The 22750-nt window shown below is 36.0% G+C and overlaps 3 protein-coding genes across 3 annotated transcripts; 1 reads left to right on the top strand and 2 right to left on the bottom strand.

The window, feature by feature from the left end:
- Positions 1 to 270: 270 nt before the first annotated feature.
- LOC112705384 (mediator of RNA polymerase II transcription subunit 33A) lies at positions 271 to 6736 on the bottom strand. The gene is made up of 12 exons (XM_025756220.3): positions 5604 to 6736; positions 5404 to 5514; positions 4918 to 5259; positions 4431 to 4750; positions 4241 to 4332; positions 3789 to 4149; positions 3488 to 3698; positions 3166 to 3280; positions 2902 to 3063; positions 2172 to 2817; positions 1740 to 1946; positions 271 to 1571 (listed from the first exon to the last, which is right to left on the bottom strand). Exons 1-12 carry the CDS (start codon positions 5900 to 5902, stop codon positions 454 to 456), a joined length of 3984 nt encoding a protein of 1327 aa, XP_025612005.1. The 5' UTR covers positions 5903 to 6736; the 3' UTR covers positions 271 to 453.
- A 725-nt stretch (positions 6737 to 7461) lies between these two features.
- On the bottom strand, positions 7462 to 10963 carry LOC112705375 (ribonucleoside-diphosphate reductase small chain A). Its single transcript, XM_025756213.3, has 9 exons — positions 10519 to 10963; positions 9985 to 10145; positions 9622 to 9670; positions 9414 to 9540; positions 8782 to 8847; positions 8553 to 8669; positions 8255 to 8417; positions 8068 to 8138; positions 7462 to 7883 (listed from the first exon to the last, which is right to left on the bottom strand). Exons 1-9 carry the CDS (start codon positions 10691 to 10693, stop codon positions 7769 to 7771), a joined length of 1044 nt encoding a protein of 347 aa, XP_025611998.1. The 5' UTR covers positions 10694 to 10963; the 3' UTR covers positions 7462 to 7768.
- A 7041-nt stretch (positions 10964 to 18004) lies between these two features.
- On the top strand, positions 18005 to 20685 carry LOC112705368 (endo-1,3;1,4-beta-D-glucanase). The gene is made up of 7 exons (XM_025756204.2): positions 18005 to 18357; positions 18808 to 18829; positions 19300 to 19426; positions 19730 to 19820; positions 19925 to 20014; positions 20101 to 20201; positions 20290 to 20685. The coding sequence occupies exons 1-7, from the start codon at positions 18210 to 18212 to the stop codon at positions 20428 to 20430; spliced, it is 720 nt and encodes a 239-aa protein (XP_025611989.1). The 5' UTR covers positions 18005 to 18209; the 3' UTR covers positions 20431 to 20685.
- Positions 20686 to 22750: the final 2065 nt, after the last annotated feature.

Genomic DNA, 22750 nt, shown 5'->3' with positions numbered 1-22750 from the left:
TACTACAAATTATTTAAAATAAAACACCTTTTAAATTTAACTTCAATTTATACATATTTAATTTATTTCTACAAAATATAATAATTTTTAATATTTATTATATACTATCGTTAATTTACCGTCTCGCGCGAGTTATTCAATAAAACTGATATTGAGGTTACATCGAAGGTCACAATCCAGTTACTTACACGTACGAGGTTGTCATAGCGTTTAAGGTGGTATGTAGTTACGCCCCTGCTAACTAGTAGAAAGTTCATCATCACTGCCATATGAAAAAAACTTATCATCCTTTTTTTATTTACCTTAAAATCCTCGTCCATATTAATTTCCATTCTAAGGGCGATCTTTTCCAACAATACCACTGCTCTGAAAACAAAATTTTAGATATGCACAACTTGTTTAATAATACGCTAACATAATACAAGGAGGCACTAAAGTGGCAACATAAGTAGTTCAGATTTCACTGTCAATGATAAGCTCTGCTGCAATGCTCATTGTCCCAATCCCACCACAACCCAATAAGGCAAGAGCAAGTTCTTCCTCATACAGTTGCCTCAGCCCATTGCTTAGTCTCTTTAACACATCTACATCCACTTCTAGCACCCAAATTGGCGTGCAACCGATCATCAGGCTCACAAACCCAGACACATAGGCTCGCCAAGTAGCTGAATCACACCCGAGCGATATCTTACCATCTAGTGCACTTGCGAGAAACTCCATGTGGATGCCTAATATGTGTGGACGTCGCTTTGAAGCAGATGAAGATGAATCAACCCCCCAGGCAAAAGCCCCGCAGAGTACTGCAAAGTAAGCAAGTGCATATCCACCAAGCATTGCAACCATTCCATCTGATTTCTCTTCCATCTGAGATCGGTGAACAGATATAAACCATGAAGGAAGAGTTTCTTTCATTAGTAGTTGAACCAGCATTAACCCTCCTGATAACCACACTAGAGAAGCTGCTAGGGAAGCTGCAAGCTTCACCTGGGTCATCGATGCAGCAAGTGAAACCTGTCCATATTTTGTGCCACCTTTGGTTGCTTTCAACTTTTCCAATTTTTCCCTTGGAAGGCCACTGGATACAATTTCCCTCACCGAGTGCATCAAGATTGAGAGAATCTCTTCAGTCAGGAACACGACATCTCTAACTGATCGATAGACACGTAGATAGAGAATTCCGGGAGCTACAGGGCAAATCCCTCCACATAAATGGGATTTAAATCCATGGCCAAGGAGAGCTCCAACACCACCATTGGATGATAAAGGATAGCTGTTCATACCAAGGGTAGCTGTGAAGCAGCTTTTAAGGAGTTGGACAACTGCGTCAGTGTTGTGGAGGAAAACCGTTCTTGATGCTGAGAAGATAAGGAAGTCAGTCCAACGTTTTGCCTTTTGTGTCCACAAGGAACCCACAATTGGCATGCAAGGCCATGGACAACTTGCAGCAAGGGACTCGAGTGCTGGGCCAGCTAAATTAAGAAAACGCTCCGCAGCTCTGTCTAGTTTGTAGGTAATAGTAAGGCTCACAAAGGCAGCCAAGGGCAATGGAAGCGTGGCAGGAGAGCTTCCTCCTGCAAGCATGAATGAAGAATACATTTCATAAACACCAACTGAATATATTTAATCAGCACAAGAAGGATGAAATATGAATTGTATTGATACAGATTGTAATTAAAAATGTGTTGGTACTTTGCATCTTGAGAAAGCATTTAGAATATACTAGGATCAGACGAGTGAACCTGGAGCTAGACTCGGCACACGAACACCAGTTGCAGCTACAATTTTCTTGATCTCTTCCTCAACAATCAGTAGATTTGCAGCAGGACTTGGCCAATCTGTTCCATTCATAAATACAGGTTTCCAAACGCCACGAGTTACTTCTGCAGAGAAGTAACTTACTATGGAGGCCAGAGATGCAGGAAGAAAATCAGCTAAATCTTTAAGCCCTGACATTAAGGAGAGCATTATGCTACTATGACACTGTTGCATGCATCAAGGAACATCTACTTGAATATTGCTTAATCTGATTTTAGAGGCCAAATATAGGGAAGTTTTGACGAGTTTTGGCAAATTTTTAAGGTTTGGAAACGGATTCTCTTCCGTAACACAGAAGACATATTTTAAAACGTATTTGGTGTGTTCCCTTGGATTTATTTGATTAAAACACATACCTATTGCTAACTCACGTGGAGATAATCTTCCATGTGCACACGCAGTGAGAGCGGCATCAACTACAAAGGGAATTGCTTCCAGAATATCCCAAGCAGGCAATTTTGGCCTTAAAGAGGCATCATCATTCCCAGGTCCAGAAGAGCTACTGCTTCCGGATATTGTAATTGAATTCTGATTTCCTCTATTAATCTTTTTGGTCATCATGTTAAGTAGCCCTTCAACAATCTGATGGAAAGGGGTTCCATGGACAAGACCTGAGAGTGTTGAAGCTATACACGCTTGATGCTGCCGATACCAGGCTTTCAATTTAGGAAAAGAGTCAACAAATACAGAATTTGGTGATGATAAACTTGCAATCATTCGATTTCTATCTTTGTGGACACTACTGGCCGACATTAAGTGGGAATTTCGTACCAATAATAGGTATTCAGGAGTTAATTGAGAACCAACAGTTGGTACATCTCCAATTCCATGTTCAAGAGGAGGACGATCAAACCTCCACAGTCTCAAAAGAAGAATGAATGCATTGGAAAACACAGCATGAGCAGATATTTCTTCCCCTGATGTTAGTTTCCATGAGACATTAGGGACACAAGACCCAAAAACTTCACAGATTGGCATCAAGGAACATGCAAGCGTTGGAACCTGATTGGTGATTTGCGCATTGCATTAGTTCAAATCAATATAATTTCATAAAATTTTTCATTGCGGAATATAAATTCAACTTACCAAGCCATGTAGTGAAAATATTTGAACACAATCAACAGGTGCAATTCCAACTATTACTACGTTTATCAGCCGAGCATAATTAATCAAATGATTATATCCTTCAGTGTTCTCAGCTGGCTTTGATGGAGATAATAACCTGATGATAAACTGAACAGTGTGTTCCTGCATGAAATAGAGAGCTTATTGCGTTGAAGAGGATTACATAAAAATAAAATAAAATATTAAATGCTAGTAGAATAGTTAAGTAGTCTTCAACTTTAATACCTGTATATTCCATCCCCGAATTAGTGAAGCCCCGCAAAGAATGGAAGCAGCAAATATCTTTTCATCTTCTGATCCTCCGGTTGCAACTTTGAATATTTTCTCCAATTCTGCTAAGCTTCCATCAAATCCAGTACCGTAATTTCAGTTGCTTTACCTTTTTGGTAAATTTACAAATAAGAGCATCTGACATACCTGGCTTCAGGAAAGAGAAAGAGGCAAAGAGCAACTGAAGACCAGGCCATGATTTTGTGTGGAAAAAAAAAAAAAACTAAAAGCTAACTACTAACGAACACCTAAATATGAAGCAGAATGCGTATATTACCTTGAAGCAGGACTTGAAACCAGAGCATTTGCCATCACTGAGGTAAGAGGTGCTCCCTTCATAAATGATGCCCACCCAGGTACTTGAGCTTGCATGCACTGTGGCAATTGATTGATTCGTCCATTCACATAACCTGGCCATAAATATGCAGATGTGTCGAGTAGGCCGCGAGCAATGCATGCCTCAACTATCAGATGATGCATGTTTCCAGCTGAAAAAGAGAACATTGTTAAAAACTTTATCTAGGATCCGGACATAATATTCCTTTTCCTGATTGACACTGAAAGCAAATATGTCTTACAACAGTCAATAGGCATCTCCTTCATCCCAAGGCAATCAAAATATGCACTTCCTGGTGTGATTCCAGAAACAAATAGCATTGCTTTTGCAGCAGCTTGGTTAGCATAAGCAACAACAGATTGAGGTGGAGTGAGCAAGCTATGATAATTGCTTAAAACCTGTAGACTTGATACTAAACCATTGAGACACTTTCCTGGTACCCTTTCCTCTTTCCATTGATCGGTAGGTCCAGTGTCTGTTTCATCAACTGGTGTCCTTTCCTCCTCCTCAATAAGATCAGCAATAACAATAGGTATAATACCCAAGAGCATGCATAAGCGAGTATCAAGACGAGGCATAGGACCCTCAATAGGATCCCTTTCCTAGAATCATGTAAAAAAAGAAAAACCTCATTAAGGGAGTAGCCCAAAACTTCAGTTATAAACAAACTGGTTCACAGAGGAGGAGTTCTACCCTCTGCACAAGACGAAGAGCTGCTAACCAAAGACCTAAAAATGTGTCATGCCAAGACGTGCCATTTATTGCTCGTAGTGTCCGTACCAAACCTACGAAGAATACATTCATCTAGTAAGTACCTGTTTAAAAGTAAAAGAGATGGCATCTGACAATTCAATCATATTTCCATAGTCAAACCCAGTCATACCACTAATTATTTCGATACCACTTGTTGTGCTAACTTGATAGCCATCCATGGCATCTTCCAGTACCAGATCAAGAGGAATCCAAATAGCAGAATGACTAGCACCATGGCAGAGTGAAGCAGAGGAAGAAAGATATTCAAAACCCATGACTGCATGGAACTTTTGCTGTGAACTTGTTTTGCATTCTCTAGTCAACACCATATACTTATCTGAAGTCAATTGCAGAAGTGCTTCAGGACTCAAAGTTTCTGAATTCCTCAATGCTGATGAATTTGCTGCCAGGAGCTGCAGACGCTGAACAAAGCTAAACCAGTGTGCAGGCCTGAAAAAATTAGCAGAAAGATGTTGTTGAGCTGATACGACTTCAGAAGAGCACAGAAATTCTAGTCTTCACTGAAATAGTTTCATAAAAGATAATAAACAAGAACAGTGGAAATTCATGAACTACATATGTTGAGGAAAGCCAATATAACAGGGACAAACACTCACAAGTTACGACGAGCCAAGCAAAGAATCCTTGAAGATACTTTGTCCTGCATAAATTTCCCAATAATCTCAACAGCCGCAAGAGTATTTGCATTTTGCAACTGTTCATGAAACTCAGTCTTCTTATTGCTATAATTTTCATCCCATTCCATTTCTTGGTACAGTGCTCCCCATCTGGACTTCTTTTCAGGAGTGAGTTCCAACAATCCCTCGTCATCCAACGATGCATCAAGCAGCTGCCAAACAATCGAGAAAACAAATTCAACCACGAGAACTCCAGGCTCACTTTGTGAAGTTCCAAATATTTGCGAAAGATGAAGAACATCATCAATAGATTTCATGATCCTGCCCAAATCAGAAAGAGAGAGGTACATAAATTAATACATCACCAAACGCCATAACAGATCCTATCATTAATTAGACATAACTAACTAAACAAAGACATGAAGACGACATATGAAAAAAAAAAAAAAAAGGAAGGTTGGTTACTTTGGATAACTCGGTGTGTTAATGTGAGATTTAAGCTGAAAAGCATGTCTTCTGAGAAGTTCCAAGTAGAGTCTATAGGCGGCAGGTTGAGAGCGTCTACATGGAATAACCCTGCAAAAACACCGATAAATCAATCAATAATTTACATGAGATGAGTCATATTATATCAGAATATCAGATACACACAATAAGAGAGAAACCTGAGAGATAGAAGAGAGAGAAGGAAAATCGGTGGAACGAAGTTGAGAAGAAGGGCTTTTTCTAGAAACTTCCAGAGAATTGGAACATTGTTGTCCCAGCATATGTAGGAGACTAGCACCTCCGCCAGCTCCAAGGAGGGGAGGGACTCTCCAGCCGCCTTCAGATTTGAGTACACCTCAACCGCCCACAGCACCGCATCGGTCTCCTTTTTCTGCGCCGCCTTCGTCACCTCCACCACCACCTCTCCCCACGGCCTCATTCCTCCGCACAGCTCCATCCTTTGCCCATTCAGTAGCATAATTGCTACTATTATTACTATGTAAGGTTCCAAGATTCACTTTCAGTGTGTAGATCGGTTGTTTCATATGAGTGTTCATGTACTAGAAACAAAAGAAAAGTCAGCTTCCCCGTGGAATTAAATTACTACTTTGGCCTTCCAATGAGGCGAGAAAGAATCGTGGTTTGGGGATAAGGACAGAGAGTAAGATTCAAAGCGATTGGATCTCCACACTGTAGATGGAGGCCGAGGAGTATTTGTGTGGGACCCACTTAACACTGTCAACTCAAGTGTACTATCATAAGGAATTTGCAGAGATATATAGCAGGGTGGTTGAACTTTTGAGGCGATGACATTTTGCAACGAACCATGGTTGTTGGGTTAGGTAGAGATGATGACTGCACCACTATATAGCACTACTCACTCAGGTCACGTGGGTCCCACATTTTTGCCTGCCTTTTGTTCCACTATCGGAACTTAAAGCATTCTCCCCAACCTTCATCCCCCTTCTCTGTGTATGCGGCTTATGATTGAATTGGTGGTAGGTAAAGTACAAGTGCCTTTTAATTGATTCCTATGCCATGTGCTTCACTCCTGTTTGATCAAGCAAACAGTTACATGATATTTTTTCTACCCGTAATGCAATCAAACATAGATGTTGTGCTATATCCAGTAATAAGTGAGCTGTGAACCACATAATTACATTACAAAATTAAAATATTTCTGTAGGATTGTTTTCATGAACACTAACGTCGTTATCTGAAGTGGGATAATAATAACATTGTACACTCGGTAATGCTAATCATAAGAAATAAGAATTGAGAAAGTAGACTTGGTCTGTGCTTGTTTGTGGAGAAAAGCCCCCACCAGTGGCAAGTGGTTTCTTTGATGGTCGTCATTTACAATTTTGCACATTCGCTTGGAATCAGTGAATCACGCCACCAACTCTACTTTCATCAATAGTTAGGCCTTCCTAATACTTCTTTAAATACCAGTTAGTTTAGCCAAACTAGTATTAATTTGTTAAACAACTTAGCTTAACGTTTGTAGTTTATCGCTTTCATTTGTGTGATGGCAATTCTGCTCCTACAAGTAAGAATTAAGATGCACTTTCGTTATGAATAAATTAATTGTATAAGTTGGTCTCCAAGTTGCTTTTTAACAGGAAATAGTTTATATATATATATCATCTACCAAATTAATTATTATTTCTTTATTTATTATATTTATATTAAAATAATCAAATTTGTGATAACAAAATTTGTTTATAATAGTATAATAATTTTTTTCTTATAAAATATCAAATATGTTTTTTATATATAATGAGAATGACGAATTAACTTACAAGTTAATTTTTATATAGATAAACTAGAAGACAATAACCAACGAGTTATAGCTCAAATGACACAATATCCCCATACTCACCTAGAAGTCGTGAGTAGAAAAAAAAACTAGAAGACAATACTATCAAAAGAATTATAGACAAAAAGCTATATACATCAAATTCTAACTGCTATTCTGGTGTACATGCAATAAATTCCGATCATTTCCAGAAAATTGTAGAGAAAAAAACAAATCTATTAAAATCCTAAAAAGTAATTTGTATATTTGTCGTTCCCAGTTAAGAGAGTCATTTTAACAATGGAAGCCAGGAATATCTGTATTCATGGCCGTGTTTGCAACCCCTAGAAATATTACATTCCATTGAACAATAGACTAAACATATTATACAAGTGACCTGATTTAAGGTACGAGACCTACCAACTAGCCCGCTAGGAACAATTTGCATGTGTGGACTAAAATGTTGCTCAAAAAACGACAAACAAAAATTCTGATGCCCAATTCAACATCTTCCTACTAATTGAAGCAGTAACAGAACAAGCATGATTAGAAGTCCTCGTCAAGCTTGAAAACAAAGTTCTTCCCACTATCTTGGAGGCTTGACATTACAGATGCCTTCTGATAATCACCCACTCTTCTCTCAAAGAAGTTAGTCTTTCCTCTGCACGATCAAGTGCAAAAATTAAGATAAACATCTCAAGCAACCAAGAAAAGCTGGAAAGCTTAAGCAAATCTCTTTTCCATAAAGCTTTTGAGTATATTACTCAATTTCAAAACGCATGGTTTTTCCAAGATAAAACAATAGTAGTACAAGAATTAAGAAACCATTTCTACTAAATACTCACTGCAAGGAAATAAACTCCATCCAATCAAAGGGATTGTCTACATTGTACTTTTTCTCGTACCCCAAGGCAACCTGAAAGGGCAAAAAGAAAAGCGATTAACCATCTTAGGACAGGGAAGTGGGGGAGAGCATCAACTTCCCTTCCCATCTTACACAGGCAAAGTGAAACTGAAACTTTAGTATCATACCAATAGCCTGTCTGCAACAAATTTTATGTACTGACTCATGAGCTCTGAGTTCATTCCAATCAATGCACAAGGCAGGGCATCGCACACAAACTCGGTTTCGATTTCAACAGCATCATCTACAAGCTTATGAACCTTTTCAGAATCTAGCTGCTTCCGTAACAAACTGCAGAAAATTGAAGTGAACAGACTAATCAATGTCCCACAAATGCCTTATCAATCCTCCAAATCAAATGTATTCTAGTAATAGATAACATACATTGTTCTATATAGAAATATCAATGAACAAAGTCAGCATTACCTGTACAGAAGGCAAGCAAAGTCACAATGAAGCCCCTCATCTCTAGAGATTAGCTCATTTGAAAATGTCAAACCTGGCATTAAACCTCTCTTTTTAAGCCAGAATATAGCACAGAAGCTGAAAGCAAACCCAGAAAGCGGAAAAAAAAATTAGGCGAAACGTAGGACAAGACCATTATAAATCACATTAAAGAAGCCTGATTAGTTTTTCTTTTTCTTGAGGTGACTACCTTCCAGAGAAAAATATCCCTTCAACACATGCAAAAGCAACAAGTCTCTCTGCAAAAGAATGAGAACTGTGGCACATGCATTGCAACAAGTTAGGAGAAAGCATTTTCTATGTTCCCTTAGAAGACACAAAGCAAAAACTAATAAAGATCACATAACTACAATACATAACAGTAGTACAGAAGTTACTAGGACTATTAAGAAATTAACATCAAACAATTCTGCACAAGAAGCACTATCTTCTTTCGTTTCCTATTTCTTTTTTATCTTTCAATTTAAAACGAAAAGCAGGAAAGTTGACTAAAATCCAGGAAATTATTCTGGCTCAAACATTCATGACCCATCCTTTTGTTGTGCGAGCCAGCCTCTGCTGGCTCAATGAATGGCAATGGTACAGTAGACCAGCAAAAAAGAAATGGCCCAAATGCACCAACCATGTCTGACAAACCTGGCTTTAATCACTATTTGGGCCTGACAGGCTCACCAATTGACCAATCAAATTTTCTAGACATGGCCCGGTTTTAAGAGGTTCATTCTCTTTATCTCTTAACAGCCGTATCAGTCATGTTATTCAGAGTGCAATTAGATTAACTTTCACCTATGATGAATAATACCAAAGAAAATAAAAAATCACCTATGAATCCAATTTACTGCCCACGCTGCTTTCCTTGCAACACAAGGAAGATTTTCAATTGCATTGAATAGTCTATGCTTCTCTTTTGAATCTTTAATATATGTCTCCAACAGCAAGCTGTACATCTCTGTAAAAACAAACCTCATATCAGGCAGAAAGTAGATATTATGTTAAGGAAGAAAAGAAGACATCAAGTACATATCTATACCAGAATGAATATTTTCCATTGCTATTTGAAACCCATAGAATGCCCGAGCCTGCCAATAATTATATTCTTATGGTTAAATGCTAATGAAGTGGCAGCAGCAAAAGAAACAAGAGAATCATAATTCAAGGAACAAATAGTTAAAAGACAATACTTACCTCTTGTTTCTCAGTAGAAAAAACAAAAAGGAAAAAGCCTTTGTAACAAAGAACATTAAATGAAAAATTGAAAGAAAAAGTTGTTACATAAAAAGTAGTATCAGAACTAAAGCAAAAAGTAGTATTTGAACAGCTAATCACAATTCACAAACAAGAACTTCTTCATAACTTCAAGGGCAGAGTCCATACAACAAACTTAAAATATTACCTCTGGAATCTGAACATCATTCAGAAACCTTGCGGCCAAATTCTCCAATACAATTCCATCAGATGCAGCGAAAAAAGCTAGGACATGAGTTATGAAGTGCTTCTCAGAATCCGACAAAGTTTCCCAATGTTGCACGTCATAGGACAGATCAACCTCTTCGGCTGTCAAATTATTTGCAAGCTATGTAAGAAGACACCATATTGCATAATAAATCAATCATATTTATTCTTTTGGATGACCATTTGAGTGAGATATGTGAAAATTGGTAACTTCTTGCCTATGTAAAATACCTAATTACTCATGTATTGTTGGTCCCAAAGGTAAACGCAAAATTAATCAAGGCAAGAAATGAGATTACTCTAATTTGGAAGAATATAAGCCCCATTCACCATGTGTAAATTTTTTCAGACTACAATCACCAGTGTACGAGAAATAAAAAAGTTCAGGGAGAGAAATCATTACTACAAGAATTGCAGGGAAAACAAAGAAAATGAAATTAAGAGGTGGAATAGAAGGTGAAGAAAGTGTACGGACCGGTCCAGAAACTGGCTTCGGCCTTCTTATACATCTCCCAGAGTTGCTTGTACCGAATGGGGAACATACAAAACCGCTGCGTTTGTTCCTTCAGTATGGGTTCCTGTTCCTGTTCTTGTTCTTGTTCTTGTTCCTGTTTTGTTGGTTTGTCGGCTACGTTATCCAAAGACCCCATTGTTGAAGAGAATAGAAGAAAAGATGGATAATAAGAGGGTAAACCCTACAAAAACCCTTATATCTGTAGGACCGTAACTAACGCGAAGGAAGGGTACTAGCTACTAGGCATGGAATGGAATAGGAACAGAACACTACCTATAATCTGTGAATTATGATTGCTACTTTCAGTTTTGTTCCTTTTCATCCATTTTTATACTTTTTTGTTCTCCTCTGCTCATCACCTAATACGACGACGTTTACCTTTCTGCGCCTCTCATTTCTTCCAATCTGTTACCCTACCCTACCCAGCTACCCTTTCATTTTCATTTCTTTTGTTTTTTCCCATAATATGTTTTTTAAAAAAATTACCATGAATAATAAAATTTTTACTGAATTAGCTGTGATAAGTTTATAAACTAGTAATTCACTATTTTGTTTGTTGTGTATAAAATTAATAAAAATAAAACTAATTGAAATAGTACGTAACTCAATTTGAGTGGGTTTGGATTCAGGTACTGAAAATTACAAAAAATATATTTTTTATAAATAAAGAAAGATGTTTTAGAAAAACATTAGACATCAATCTGTTTTATATTCCAATTATATATATAATATAATGGTATATATATATTTAAATTTAATTTTTATGTACAATCATATAAAATAATTTATACAATAACTAATCATGTATTATTTTTATATTATGATAAACTGTATCTATTTATATATGTTATTTTGTATAAAAAATACTAGATAATCTCTCTCTCTCTCTCTCTCTCTTGTAATCTAGTGGATTTATTTTACCCATCAATTGTATCATTGTTACATTGGTTCAATTCAGCTAAAAAATGGTGTAAATGTGCAATCACATAACATTACTTTATTCTTTTTCAAAATATTTTTTCTACTATTTTAAGTTCATTAAAAAAATTAACCTATTTAGACAATACCTTTGTCTTGATTCATACCGAATGAATTTTAAAAAACAACAAACATTTATTTTGAAAAAGAAGTACATATTTTGAGCAATAACTAGTCAACTATTTGATTGAGTGCGACTCAACAATTGGAAAGTAAAATAGAATTGAAAATTAGTCATTTTTTATATTTTTACAAAAAATTTAACTAATATATATCTTAAAAACATATGTTAAGATTATTATTAGTAAAATAAAATGTTTTAAATTTTTTGTTTTAATAAATATATAATAATTATGTTGTTGTTCTATAAGGTAGGGTTTGGTAGAGAGGCTTTCTTTTAGCATGGGACTCGGGACAAAGAGACATTATATGTGAGACAGATTGTGTGGAGGCTTTTACTATTGTCAATAATTCACAAGATTGCTCTGGATTTATTGATTCTTTGGTGTTAAAAATTCGAGATATCATGTCTTGGAAATGGCGTGCTGATATTCGGTTAATCTTGAGAGATGCAAATACAGTAGCAGACATCATGGCAAAGATCGCAATGAGGACCCTTTCTCCCCAAGTGGAGCTTCCATTGCCTTGGAAAAAAATTGAGAGTAGTATTCAGCGGGACTGTCTTTCTTAAGCAGTTTCTTGTTTTTTTTCTCGTTCTTAGTTTTTGTTTATTTCTTTTAAGTCACCAAAAAAATAAGGTAGGGTTTGGTGGAGAGACAGAGACTAAGAGACAGAGACTAAAAGACTGACTGAAATAAATTTTAGTATTCTGTTTGGTGCAAAGTGAAAGATAGAAATTGAAACAATATGAAATTCTAATTTAATTTGTATAAAGAATAAAGTTGGAATTAATTAATTGAAATAAAGGTATTTTAGATATAAAATGTTATTAAAGTTTCAGTTTTCATCTCTAAGAATTTTAGTCTTCGGTGTCCCCACTTTTTGGAGGTACTGAAATACTGAAATTTTGGGAATAAAGACAAAAATTTTAGTACCAATCCCTGAACCAACAAACATGATACTGAATCTCAATCTCCCAATCTCTATCTCAGTACCTCAAAACAAATGCTCCCTAAGGTTGCATTGACAAAGACACTAAAACAAAACATAAAGCATAAAAATAGTGTTTTTATATTTTATTTGGTAATAAAATAAAATAAATTATAAAAATCTAAATTATTTTTTATTTTTTTATTCAAAATTTTTGAGAAATAAAATATAATAATAATAAAAAACATAATTATAAAAAATTAACAAAAATAATAAAAAAATAAGTTATTTAACATATCTATATTCTTTTTATTAAAATGAACACAAAATATATTAATTAAATAATTTTAGACACAATATTTTTATTTATGTCTCATTTTACAATTTTATATTTTTGTATTTCTGTTTTAATGTTCTGTTCTTATAAACTTTACTTTCTTGAAACGTATCTCTTCAACTTTTTTATTGTCACAGTACGGGCAGGGCAACCCATAGGTAACTCCAATGCTTGAAAATAGAATCTCCTTCCGACATAGGAACCCAATTGGTATGTCTATTTAATTAATTATTTATATTAATTATTTAATAATTAATTATATTAAATCATAATTAATATAAATAATTATATTAACTCAATATCAAATATTATTTATATTGTTATATTGAATCATAATTAAGTAAATTTATTTACATAAAAAATAAATTTAATTTTTATATATTATAAAATAATTTTTGGTTGAATTATTTATTTTTATTTGTAAAATTTAAAATATTAATCAAATTTAAGTTATCTATTTTAATATTTGGGCAATTTACCTAAATAAATAAAATAGGTGAAAATTTTACTCAAATACACAAAACAGATATTCCTTACCTGATTGTGCAATTTGACACTTCTATGTAAACCGTGAGAAGCTACCACGGTTTACAATTTTAACATAAACCGTGGCAACCTACCACGTATTATGAATTGTGTGGTTTGTGTGTAAACCGTGGCAAGCTCCCACGATTTATGAAGATTGCGACATGAACGTAAACCGCTATGGGTTACCATGGTTTACGTGTGAGTGCCTAATAAATACATAATCTGCTGAAACTTCTCACGGATCATTTGTGACACAAAGTCAAATTTGGGGGTTGTTGGTTTGAGAGAATCTGTGGAAAGTAAAGAAGGTTGGAAAGAGGTTTAGTTGGTGGAACATGGAGGATGAGGATCGCTTGTACCGATTGAATGGCGTCGCTCACGTGGCTGGATACATCGACGCCGAGATTAGTTATTATGATTATTATTAATATTCTTATTATTACTATTTATGTAAATATTGATATTATTATGGTTATTGTTAGTAAAATTATTTTGTTTCATTTAATTTTTGTTGTTATTGTGAGTGCATAGTATTAGTAATTTTATTGTTATTATTATTATTGTTGTCCTCGTTTCTGATAATGGTAGTTATTATTGTTACTCTAAGGTTTTGTTAGAATTGGACCGCTTATTATTATAATCACTGTTATTGCTATAATTAGGGATTTAAGAAAAACAATGTGAGGCTTGTAATAATTTTTTATAAATTACGTCTGATGTTATTAGTAATGGTCGTATGTTGAGAGATTTTGTTGCCCACATTTTGCAGCCTGCTAGGGTGATTAGCGGTGTTAGGAGACAACAGAATATGCCCTTACATGACCGGATTATACCCTACCTGGAGACGGCGGGCTTGTATCATTTGGCTAGGCTGAACAGCCAGTGGTTCTGGGTTGATGAGCCTCTCCTTAGCGCATTTATTGAGCGGTGGTGTCCTGAGACGCACACCTTCCATATGCCCTTTGGTGAGTGCAGTATTACTTTGCAAGATGTGGCATATCAGCTGGGTTTGCCGATCGATGGTGAGCCCGTCAGCGGGTGCCTGTCTGAGTTTGAGAATCTGATGGAGCACGGTAGACCAGCATGGGTATGGTTCCGCGAGTTGTTTGGGGAGTTACCTCCACAGAGTAAATTAAAGCAGATGACAGTGTGCTACACATGGTTCCATGAGAGGTTTCGGGTTCTCCCAGCAAATGCTACTGATGAGACCGTGCGTATATACGCATGTGCTTATATTCTGATGCTATTGTCGTCTCAGCTGTTTGCAGACAAAAATGCAAATCGAGTCCACCTTCGTTGGTTGCCTTATTTGGCATCGTTGGATGACTTGGGCAGATATAGCTGGGGTTCGGCTGCACTGGCCTGGTTGTATAGATGTCTTTGTCGTGGGACGAACAGAAATGTTGTTAACTTGGCCGGGCCGCTACAGCTTCTACAGTCTTGGATTTTCTGGAGGTTTCCCACGTTGAGGCCTAGTGGGTTTGATGTATTTGGGTTTCCTCTTGCCTCCAGGTACGGTTTATTATTTTTGGTTCACAAGTTGTTCAACATTATGTGTTATTTCTAGTTATGACATGATTTCAATTAAAATTGTAGGTGGGCTACGTTTCTGCCGAGGAACGATCCAGGGGATCAAAGATTAGTGTCTGCACGCCTTTCCTTGGATCGATTGCGTGTCCACGATGTGAGTCATTTAGTTAATGCTCTTAGTTTCAGTGGTTTATGTTAAGTGTCGTGGTCTGACGAAACCCTTACTATTTCGATACAGTTTGTGTGGGAGCCTTATTCTTCTGCCGAGGTTGGTGCTGTTATTCACCCGGAGATACTAGCTGATGAGCACCGTAGGCTATGGACGGCCGTCACTAGCCTGATATATTTTGCTGCGATTGAGTGGCATCAGGTCGACTGGGTTCTACCGCAGTTTGGCAGTCTTCAGCATCTCCCTGAGCCAGCTCTGAACATAGATTGGCTACATGCGAAGGATGGCAGGGGTGGGGACAGGGTGGTTCCCCACGTATTATCGGGAGTGGCATTAGCATTGGGAGAACCGGCTTCATTCAGTCATCTGGGTCGATCGAGTCCTTGATCCCGGTCCATCATCAGACTACCTGGAGTGGTGGTGCCGTGTGACGCACAGATTCCTATCCCCAGATGTTGCATTTCAGGATCCTAGGCCGATTGTGTTGACTGAGGAGGCTCGTCACAGAGGGTCGTCGCAGGCACCTCCTAGAGTGCACGTTTACGACAGACCAGATAACAGGCGAGTAGATCGGCGTCAGCGTATAGGCACCCATACCACGGATCGAGAGTGGCGAGAGCTGGCTGACCGTTTGGAGGAGGACATCCCTAGAGCTGATCATGGAGATGCGGCGGATTATCGTGTTCCTCAACGTAAAGGCAGACGACAGGCAGGGCGGGACGGCCGTGGAGGGGCTCGAGGTAGAGTACCTTTCGTTGATGATCTGGGCACTCAGCATGGTGTTGGTGAGGATGTAGTTGGTTCAGCCTCAGCTATGGATCAGCCGACCTACGATGTGGGTAGTAGCTCTCAGCTCTTGGGGAATGTCGCCCCACATGCGTTTGCTGGGTATACCACCACGGCTGTTGGGATGGACATCGATGATCCTGTTACTGAGTCAGAGTTCTATAGGGATATAGCAGACATGCTCATGGATGATGATGGGACCCATTATAGGCCACAGATGCCTGACGACCAGTCCCAGTTTGCTGATCCGCAGCCACAGACTGATGATGTTCTTCCTCAATTGGCCGTTGACCTCAACGAGCCTGCAGCATCTCCAACTGACCCATGGATCCCATTAGGAGGGACTCCAGCCTCAGCATTCAGCGGCGTTCCCGCACAGCCATCAGGACCAGCGGCAGAGCAGAGACCTAGGAGGGTGAGGCGTCCTCCATTGTGTGACACCGGAGGTCACCTGCTCGGTCAGTTCGACGATGATGACAGTGACACTATTGAGGATTCTGATTAGTTATGTCATATTGTCATGTCCGGTAGGAACTATGTTAGTTTATGTTCTTCGCATGCTATTTAGCCTTATATATTTCAGACTTCTGTAATTTATTATCTGCTATGTATTTGATAGTTAAAAAGATTTGAGGATTGTCTAATATGTTATCTGCTATGTATTTGATAGTTTAAGCGATTTGAGCTTCTATTATATACATGTATTCTGTCACAATTATCATGCGCAGTCTAAATGATACCACATTGATGCAATCAAACATCTAAAAATAAATGGCTTAGGATTAAAATTCCCTCTTCATAAACCGTGGGAGCTTGCCACGGTTTATGCTTATCTTTCTCTCTTTGTAAACCGTGGGAGCTTGCCACGGTTTATACACAAACCAGAAACAGCATAATTCGTGGTAGCTTGCCACGGTTTATGTTATAATCAGAAACCGTGGTAGCTTACCACGGTTTACATAGAAGTGTAAAATGCACAATCACGTAAGAGATATCTGTTTTGTGTATTTGAATAAAGCTTTTACCAAATTTATTTATTTGGGTAAATTGTCCTTAATATTTTATAATATTAAATTATTTTAAATCATAAATTTAAATAATATTATTATAAAAAAATAATAATTATATTAATTTTTAATATTTTAATTAATTAATTAAATGAGACTACAATAGGGACTAAAATTAATTCTTTTTAATGAAAAAGAGAGATAGTTTAAATTTCTATTTACTATTTATGACACAAAAATTGATATAGAATTACTTTTTATGATAAGTAGACCATAAATAAAGCGAGTTCTCTGCTGAGATGGTCTAAACTTGTGTCCCTAAACTCTCTTGCAAAAGCCACATGATGTGAACTGAGTACTGCAAAAATTGGCCCAAGTCATGTCCATTTTTTTCACCGTAAATTAGCTTCGGTTAGGCATATCTCCTCTTTTTCATCTCAAAAATCGCAAATTCAAATTCTACCAGTTACAATCAAAGAAAAAATATAATAAATGTGTAAAAAGTATATAAATGTATTATATATCTAGAATTAGAGGTTATCTAATCCATTAGGATACTTAGAATTTGGTTATCCAATTCATTGAAAAAAAAAAAACCCAGGCCGAATTTCACATTTACCCAAATTATTATTGAAATAGTTTTCCGAGGTCAGCAATATCGAGAATTCAAGATACTGGCAAAACTGACTTTTCAAAAAACCAATAACATTTATGGAAATTAAATGGTAAGGAGTCCGTACACGTACAATAACGCACATGCAAATTTAAAAATTTTTTAGAGAAAAATAATAAATAAACTTTTAAAAATTTATATTTTAGACAAATTAATTTTTTTAAAAAATATTAATAAAATTTTTTAAAATAATAAATATAAATAACTTAGTTTAAATTAAGATTTTTTATTTTAATTATAAAAATTAATTTAAAAATAATATGTCTATATTTATTATATTAAAAAACTTTATTAATATTTTTTAAATTAATTTATCTAAAATATAAATTTTGAAAACGACTTATTTGTCATTTTACTCATCAAAGATATGGTTGAAAGTTGAGAGGAGCAACCAATTTATAAGTGCCATGGATAAAAACCAAGTGTGTTTTGTCGTACTACTACTGCTGCTGATAATCTACTACTAGTAGTGTTAGGTACCGAGTAATGGTGATTTTGGTTGGTGTTGGTGACAATATACATATATATATATATAGTGAACTACTTAGTTTACTACTTAACACAATCAAACGAAAATAAAGAGAGAAAAAAAACATGGCAGGTGCAGAGTGCTGCTCAAACCCTCCTACCCTGAACCCAAATGCAGGAATAGGCCATGTTGAAAAGTTTGCTGGTCTTGATTCCTATCTCACCGGCTCTTCTCACTCCAACCTCGCCGTTCTTCTCATCTCCGATGTTTTTGGTTCGTGCTTCCTACCATCACATCCTTTCACTTTCCATTTTTTGCTCTTCTTTTGTTGATCTGAACCTTTTGACTTTGGTTGCCATCTATGTCTTTTTGAGTGCGTTGACTTTTTGGATGTGGTTGGATTTCATCATATGCTTGTCTTTAAATCATTATGAATATGTGTAACTTTATAACCCCCCTAGATTTGTGGGATTTAGTTTAAAAATCAGTTTCTTTAAGGGTTTGACTATGCAGGATTGCCCAAGTCACTCTATAAACTCTTCGATTTGAAAGTTCTGCAGAAATATTTCGGTCTGAGGTTTCTTATTGTGACATTGAGTTCACAGCATAATACGTTAATAAACCATTTTGTCTTTCAGGCTATGTAGCATAAATTTATTGCAGGTGTTAAACATTTTATGTATAAATTCTACACTCACTTCACATGTTTCATTTCTCTTTCAGGGTATGAAGCACCAAATCTAAGGTATGGCCACTTCTCATGTTTGTTTTATGAAACTAATTTACTAACTTTTAATAGAATGATTCAAGAAATTAAATTATTGTTTATGGATTTGCTTTGACAAATTCAAAGTAATATACCATGTAGATGATAAGGAAGGATACTATGTTGATTGATATTCACACTACTTGTCCTTTTAAAACAAAAATGGACATATTAGCATAATAGTATAGATTCATGGTTTGTGAAAGATATGCTGTACATGTTATGTTAGATTGTAATATTCTTCATACATTATATAATCAATTGGTTTTTGGTACAGTGGTAGTGGTTGTTTATCCTTTCACTTAAAATTTCTGAAGTTTTTGATAAATTATACCACCAATAGAAGCAGGAGGCTAATCTGATTCAATCTGCTCTTATTGTCAATTATCTCTGTTTCCATCTCAATGTGTTCCTGTCCTAAATAACATTGTTCATCTTTTGTTGTTTAGGAAGCTTGCAGACAAGATTGCGGCTTCTGGTTACTATGTGGTTGTTCCGGACTTCTTTTATGGTGAACCCTATGATCCTCAGAATCCTAACAGACCTATAGGAGAGTGGCTAAAAGATCATGGAACGGTTAGTTCTTTTTAATAATTTAACATTATTTCTTTGTTCATAACTTTCTTTATTGAAGAAAAGTGTGTATTATTGGTATCATCATTTAATTCAAATTTGAACTTAGATAACTCTGATTTTGGAGGATATGTGACTGAGTATTACACTATTACTTAGTTACTTAATCTTATTATAACTTGAAATTGGCTTGCCATAGTACCACTGTTATGGCTGGTTTATAATCTTAATGCTAAGTATCTCAGATCGGCTATATATACCCAAGTTGTGACACCTTTGATGCTTAGCTATTCTATTATTTATTAGGATAAAGGTTTTGAAGATGCAAAACCCGTTGTTGAAGCCTTAAAAAGTAAAGGTATCTCTGCTATTGGTGCAGTTGGTTTTTGTTGGGGTGGTGAGTGCCTCTTATTATGATCCTTATTGGTGGTTGGATTTAAAGCTATCAACACAGCTAAGTTAACACTGAACTCATACTATTTGTTCTCTTCTTTCTCTCAGCTAAGGTTGTGGTTGAACTTGCAAAACCTAAACTTATCCAAGTTGCTGTGCTGTTACATCCATCATTTGTCACTGTTGAAGATATCAGTGGTATGTATTTCCAATATTGTAATGGCAGACAGATTCCTCTCAATTCTAACTCTTTCACTTAATCATTGGCCTTGATACCTTTTCAGCTGTTGATATTCCAATTGGCATTCTTGGAGCTGAATTAGATCAAATTTCCCCTCCAGAACTTATAAAGAAGTTTGAAGAAGTCCTGAAGGCTAAACCTTGGGTCAGATATGATTTCCTTTCCTTCAATTTGTTGTCAACCAGTGAGACATGTGATGATTGATGAACCTGATTTTATTGGTTTGGTGCAGGTTGACAGTTATGTTAAGGTAGTTCCAAATGTGGCACATGGTTGGACTGTGAGGTATGACCCTCAAGATTCAAAAGCAGTGAAGGATGCTGAGGAGGCTCATCAGTTCGTTTTGGACTGGTTTGCTAAACATCTCAAGTGAGAAATTGTGTCAAGAATATATCACTTATGTTTCTTTGCTTGTTGGACGTGAATATTACATTCATCTATCGTTATTAAACACTACTATGATTGTGGAATGAGACTCGAATCCGCGACTTCGGAATGAGTATTGAGAGACTATGTCATTTGAGTTATAGCTTGTTGGCTGGTGTTGTAAGGATTTTCTAATAATTAATATGGACATAATCATATAATATACATATTTTATACGAAGATTAATAAAAATAATTAGTCATATTGATCTTCTCGATAATAAGTAGAATACACAATATTTGTTGCTGACCGCATCCTCGTGGGATGATTGCGATGCATTGCAAAAAGGGGGTTTAGAATGCGTGTGAACACAACTTCGTGAACGATGACGGACGCTTGGGCAGGAAACCTCTGAGTATTGCTTGTATGACCAAGGAGGATAAGGAACTATTAAGGATATTGAAGTTTGTTAAACAAGAAAATCAAAAAGAGATAGAGGAAGACAAAAAAGAAAGTAGGAGGAATGAAGAAACGAAATTGAAGGTAAAGGAAGAGGTTAGTGTGCCTAATGTCAAAAGTTGACACATGAACTGTTGCCGGAAGCTCACGAGAATGAATTTTTTATTCACCCTGTAATTACTGAAACGTGTCATGAATTCAAAGAAGATATTTTGGGTGACTTGATGAAATGATATGGCGGCACGTGTGATTAAGTAATTGACATGTTAAAAAGTAAAAAGTGACCAACAGAAGTCATTCGAAATGCTGCAACCATTAAAGGTTCTACACTGAAAGTGAGAAAGGATAGCCATTGATTTCGGAATCGATTGTCGAAGTCTATGACAGAAGGTGATGCTGTTAGATAATCGTGGAATAAGTGACCAAGTCCATTCCGTCCATCGGAGCAAACTAATTATTCGAGAGATTAACGAGACTATACACCAAAGAGAAAGTGGGGTTTCACGGTGCGCTAGACACCTTGGTATTGATCTGAAACTGGGAGTATCAAATATCTTAGTTTTTGAGTATTGATAGCCGAGACAACGAAAAAGCCGATTTAAGATTCTCACTATGAAAAGCCGACAAAAGGGTCGGACCTAAGGAGAAAATTCCTCATGTTTGAAGAAGGGAGATACGCATTGGTGAAGATTATTTTAACAGACTAGCATTTTCGAACCTATTCGACGTACTCCACATTTTGTAACTTCTGAAGCACGCTTTTGAAATAAATGCATGCCTTACAACCTAAATTAGTTCAACTGAAAACGAGATCGACGTCTCAAGTACGAGGTCGGCTTCAAGAAATTATAAGTAAAAGAAGTCTCATTAGTAAGGGTTGTTTGGAATCAAACCAGAGGCAAGGATGCATTTGGGAACTTGAATTAGAAATGGGGACAAACTACCCTCACCTATTCTCAGGTAACTGAATTCGAATTCTATGGGCAAAATTCCCATTTAGGTGGGTAGAATATAAAGCCCGGTTAATTAATGACTAATTAATCTATAAATTAAAATTTATTTTAGAACATTAGAAATGTGATTTTTATGCGTTAACATGATAGATAAAACTAAAACGAGAATTTTGACACCAATTTTAAAGAAAACGGCCCAAAATTAGGTCAAATGGATCGAAGCGGTCAAAACGGGTCCAAACCGGACCCATAGGCACAACCCAACTCAACCCAACTAAACAAAACAACACTCTTCTTCCTCCTTGGCACTCAAAACACGCTGAAATGAAATGAGGAAGGGGAAGAACACTCTTCCAAAATTCTAACCCTCACTTGACTTTCAAATCACCGTAACTTTTGATTTGGAGCTCCGATTGGCGCACTGTTTGGGGCCACACATTCACCGAAAAAAATTTAGGATTTCAAAAGACAAAATTCTTCATTTTTTGAATTTTTAAATTTAAAAATTAAATTTTTTATTTAAAATAGAAAAATAAAATAAAGTCAAGCAATATTAGGAAAACAAAAAAATAAGATTAAAAATTTTTATTTTTAAATTTTGAAACTTAAAAATTAATTTTTTTTACCAAAAAGTAGAAAAATAAAGAATTTCAAAAATATCCAATAATAAAAAAGTTTAAAACGGTTAAATTTTTAAAATTAATTTATTCTATATTTGTGAAAAAATAGCATTATTCGGAGAATAAAAAAATATTCTTGAAAAAAATTTAGGATTTTAAAAGATAAAATTTTTCATTTTTTGAATTTTTAAATTTTAAAATTAAAAGTTTTATTTAAAATAGAGAAATAAAATGAAGTCCAGCAATATTAGGAAGACAAAAGAATATGATCAAAATTTTTTATTTTTAAATTTTG

This window comes from Arachis hypogaea, chromosome 1 (assembly GCF_003086295.3).
Source record: "Arachis hypogaea cultivar Tifrunner chromosome 1, arahy.Tifrunner.gnm2.J5K5, whole genome shotgun sequence".
Lineage (NCBI taxonomy): Eukaryota > Viridiplantae > Streptophyta > Magnoliopsida > Fabales > Fabaceae > Arachis > Arachis hypogaea.
This window is presented reverse-complemented; position numbering and strand designations above follow the sequence as displayed.

What these genes read in the sequence shown, in the direction of transcription:
- LOC112705384 (XM_025756220.3), bottom strand. Translation starts at nt 5,902, where the DNA reads ATGCTACTGAATGGGCAAAGGATGGAGCTGTGCGGAGGAATGAGGCCG. An exon ending in CTCTTCGTCTTGTGCAGAGG is followed by an intron (nt 4,150 to 4,240) that starts GTAGAACTCCTC and finishes ACATGATTCTAG; the next exon opens with GAAAGGGATCCTATTGAGGG. An exon ending in GTTTCAAGTCCTGCTTCAAG is followed by an intron (nt 3,281 to 3,487) that starts GTAATATACGCA and finishes ATTTGATGGAAG; the next exon opens with CTTAGCAGAATTGGAGAAAA.
- LOC112705375 (XM_025756213.3), bottom strand. Translation starts at nt 10,693, where the DNA reads ATGGGGTCTTTGGATAACGTAGCCGACAAACCAACAAAACAGGAACAA. An exon ending in AATGGAAAATATTCATTCTG is followed by an intron (nt 9,541 to 9,621) that starts GTATAGATATGT and finishes TTGTTTTTACAG; the next exon opens with AGATGTACAGCTTGCTGTTG. An exon ending in GCAGTAAATTGGATTCATAG is followed by an intron (nt 8,848 to 9,413) that starts GTGATTTTTTAT and finishes CATGTGCCACAG; the next exon opens with TTCTCATTCTTTTGCAGAGA.
- LOC112705368 (XM_025756204.2), top strand. Translation starts at nt 18,210, where the DNA reads ATGGCAGGTGCAGAGTGCTGCTCAAACCCTCCTACCCTGAACCCAAAT. An exon ending in CACTGTTGAAGATATCAGTG is followed by an intron (nt 20,015 to 20,100) that starts GTATGTATTTCC and finishes ATACCTTTTCAG; the next exon opens with CTGTTGATATTCCAATTGGC. An exon ending in TCCTGAAGGCTAAACCTTGG is followed by an intron (nt 20,202 to 20,289) that starts GTCAGATATGAT and finishes GGTTTGGTGCAG; the next exon opens with GTTGACAGTTATGTTAAGGT.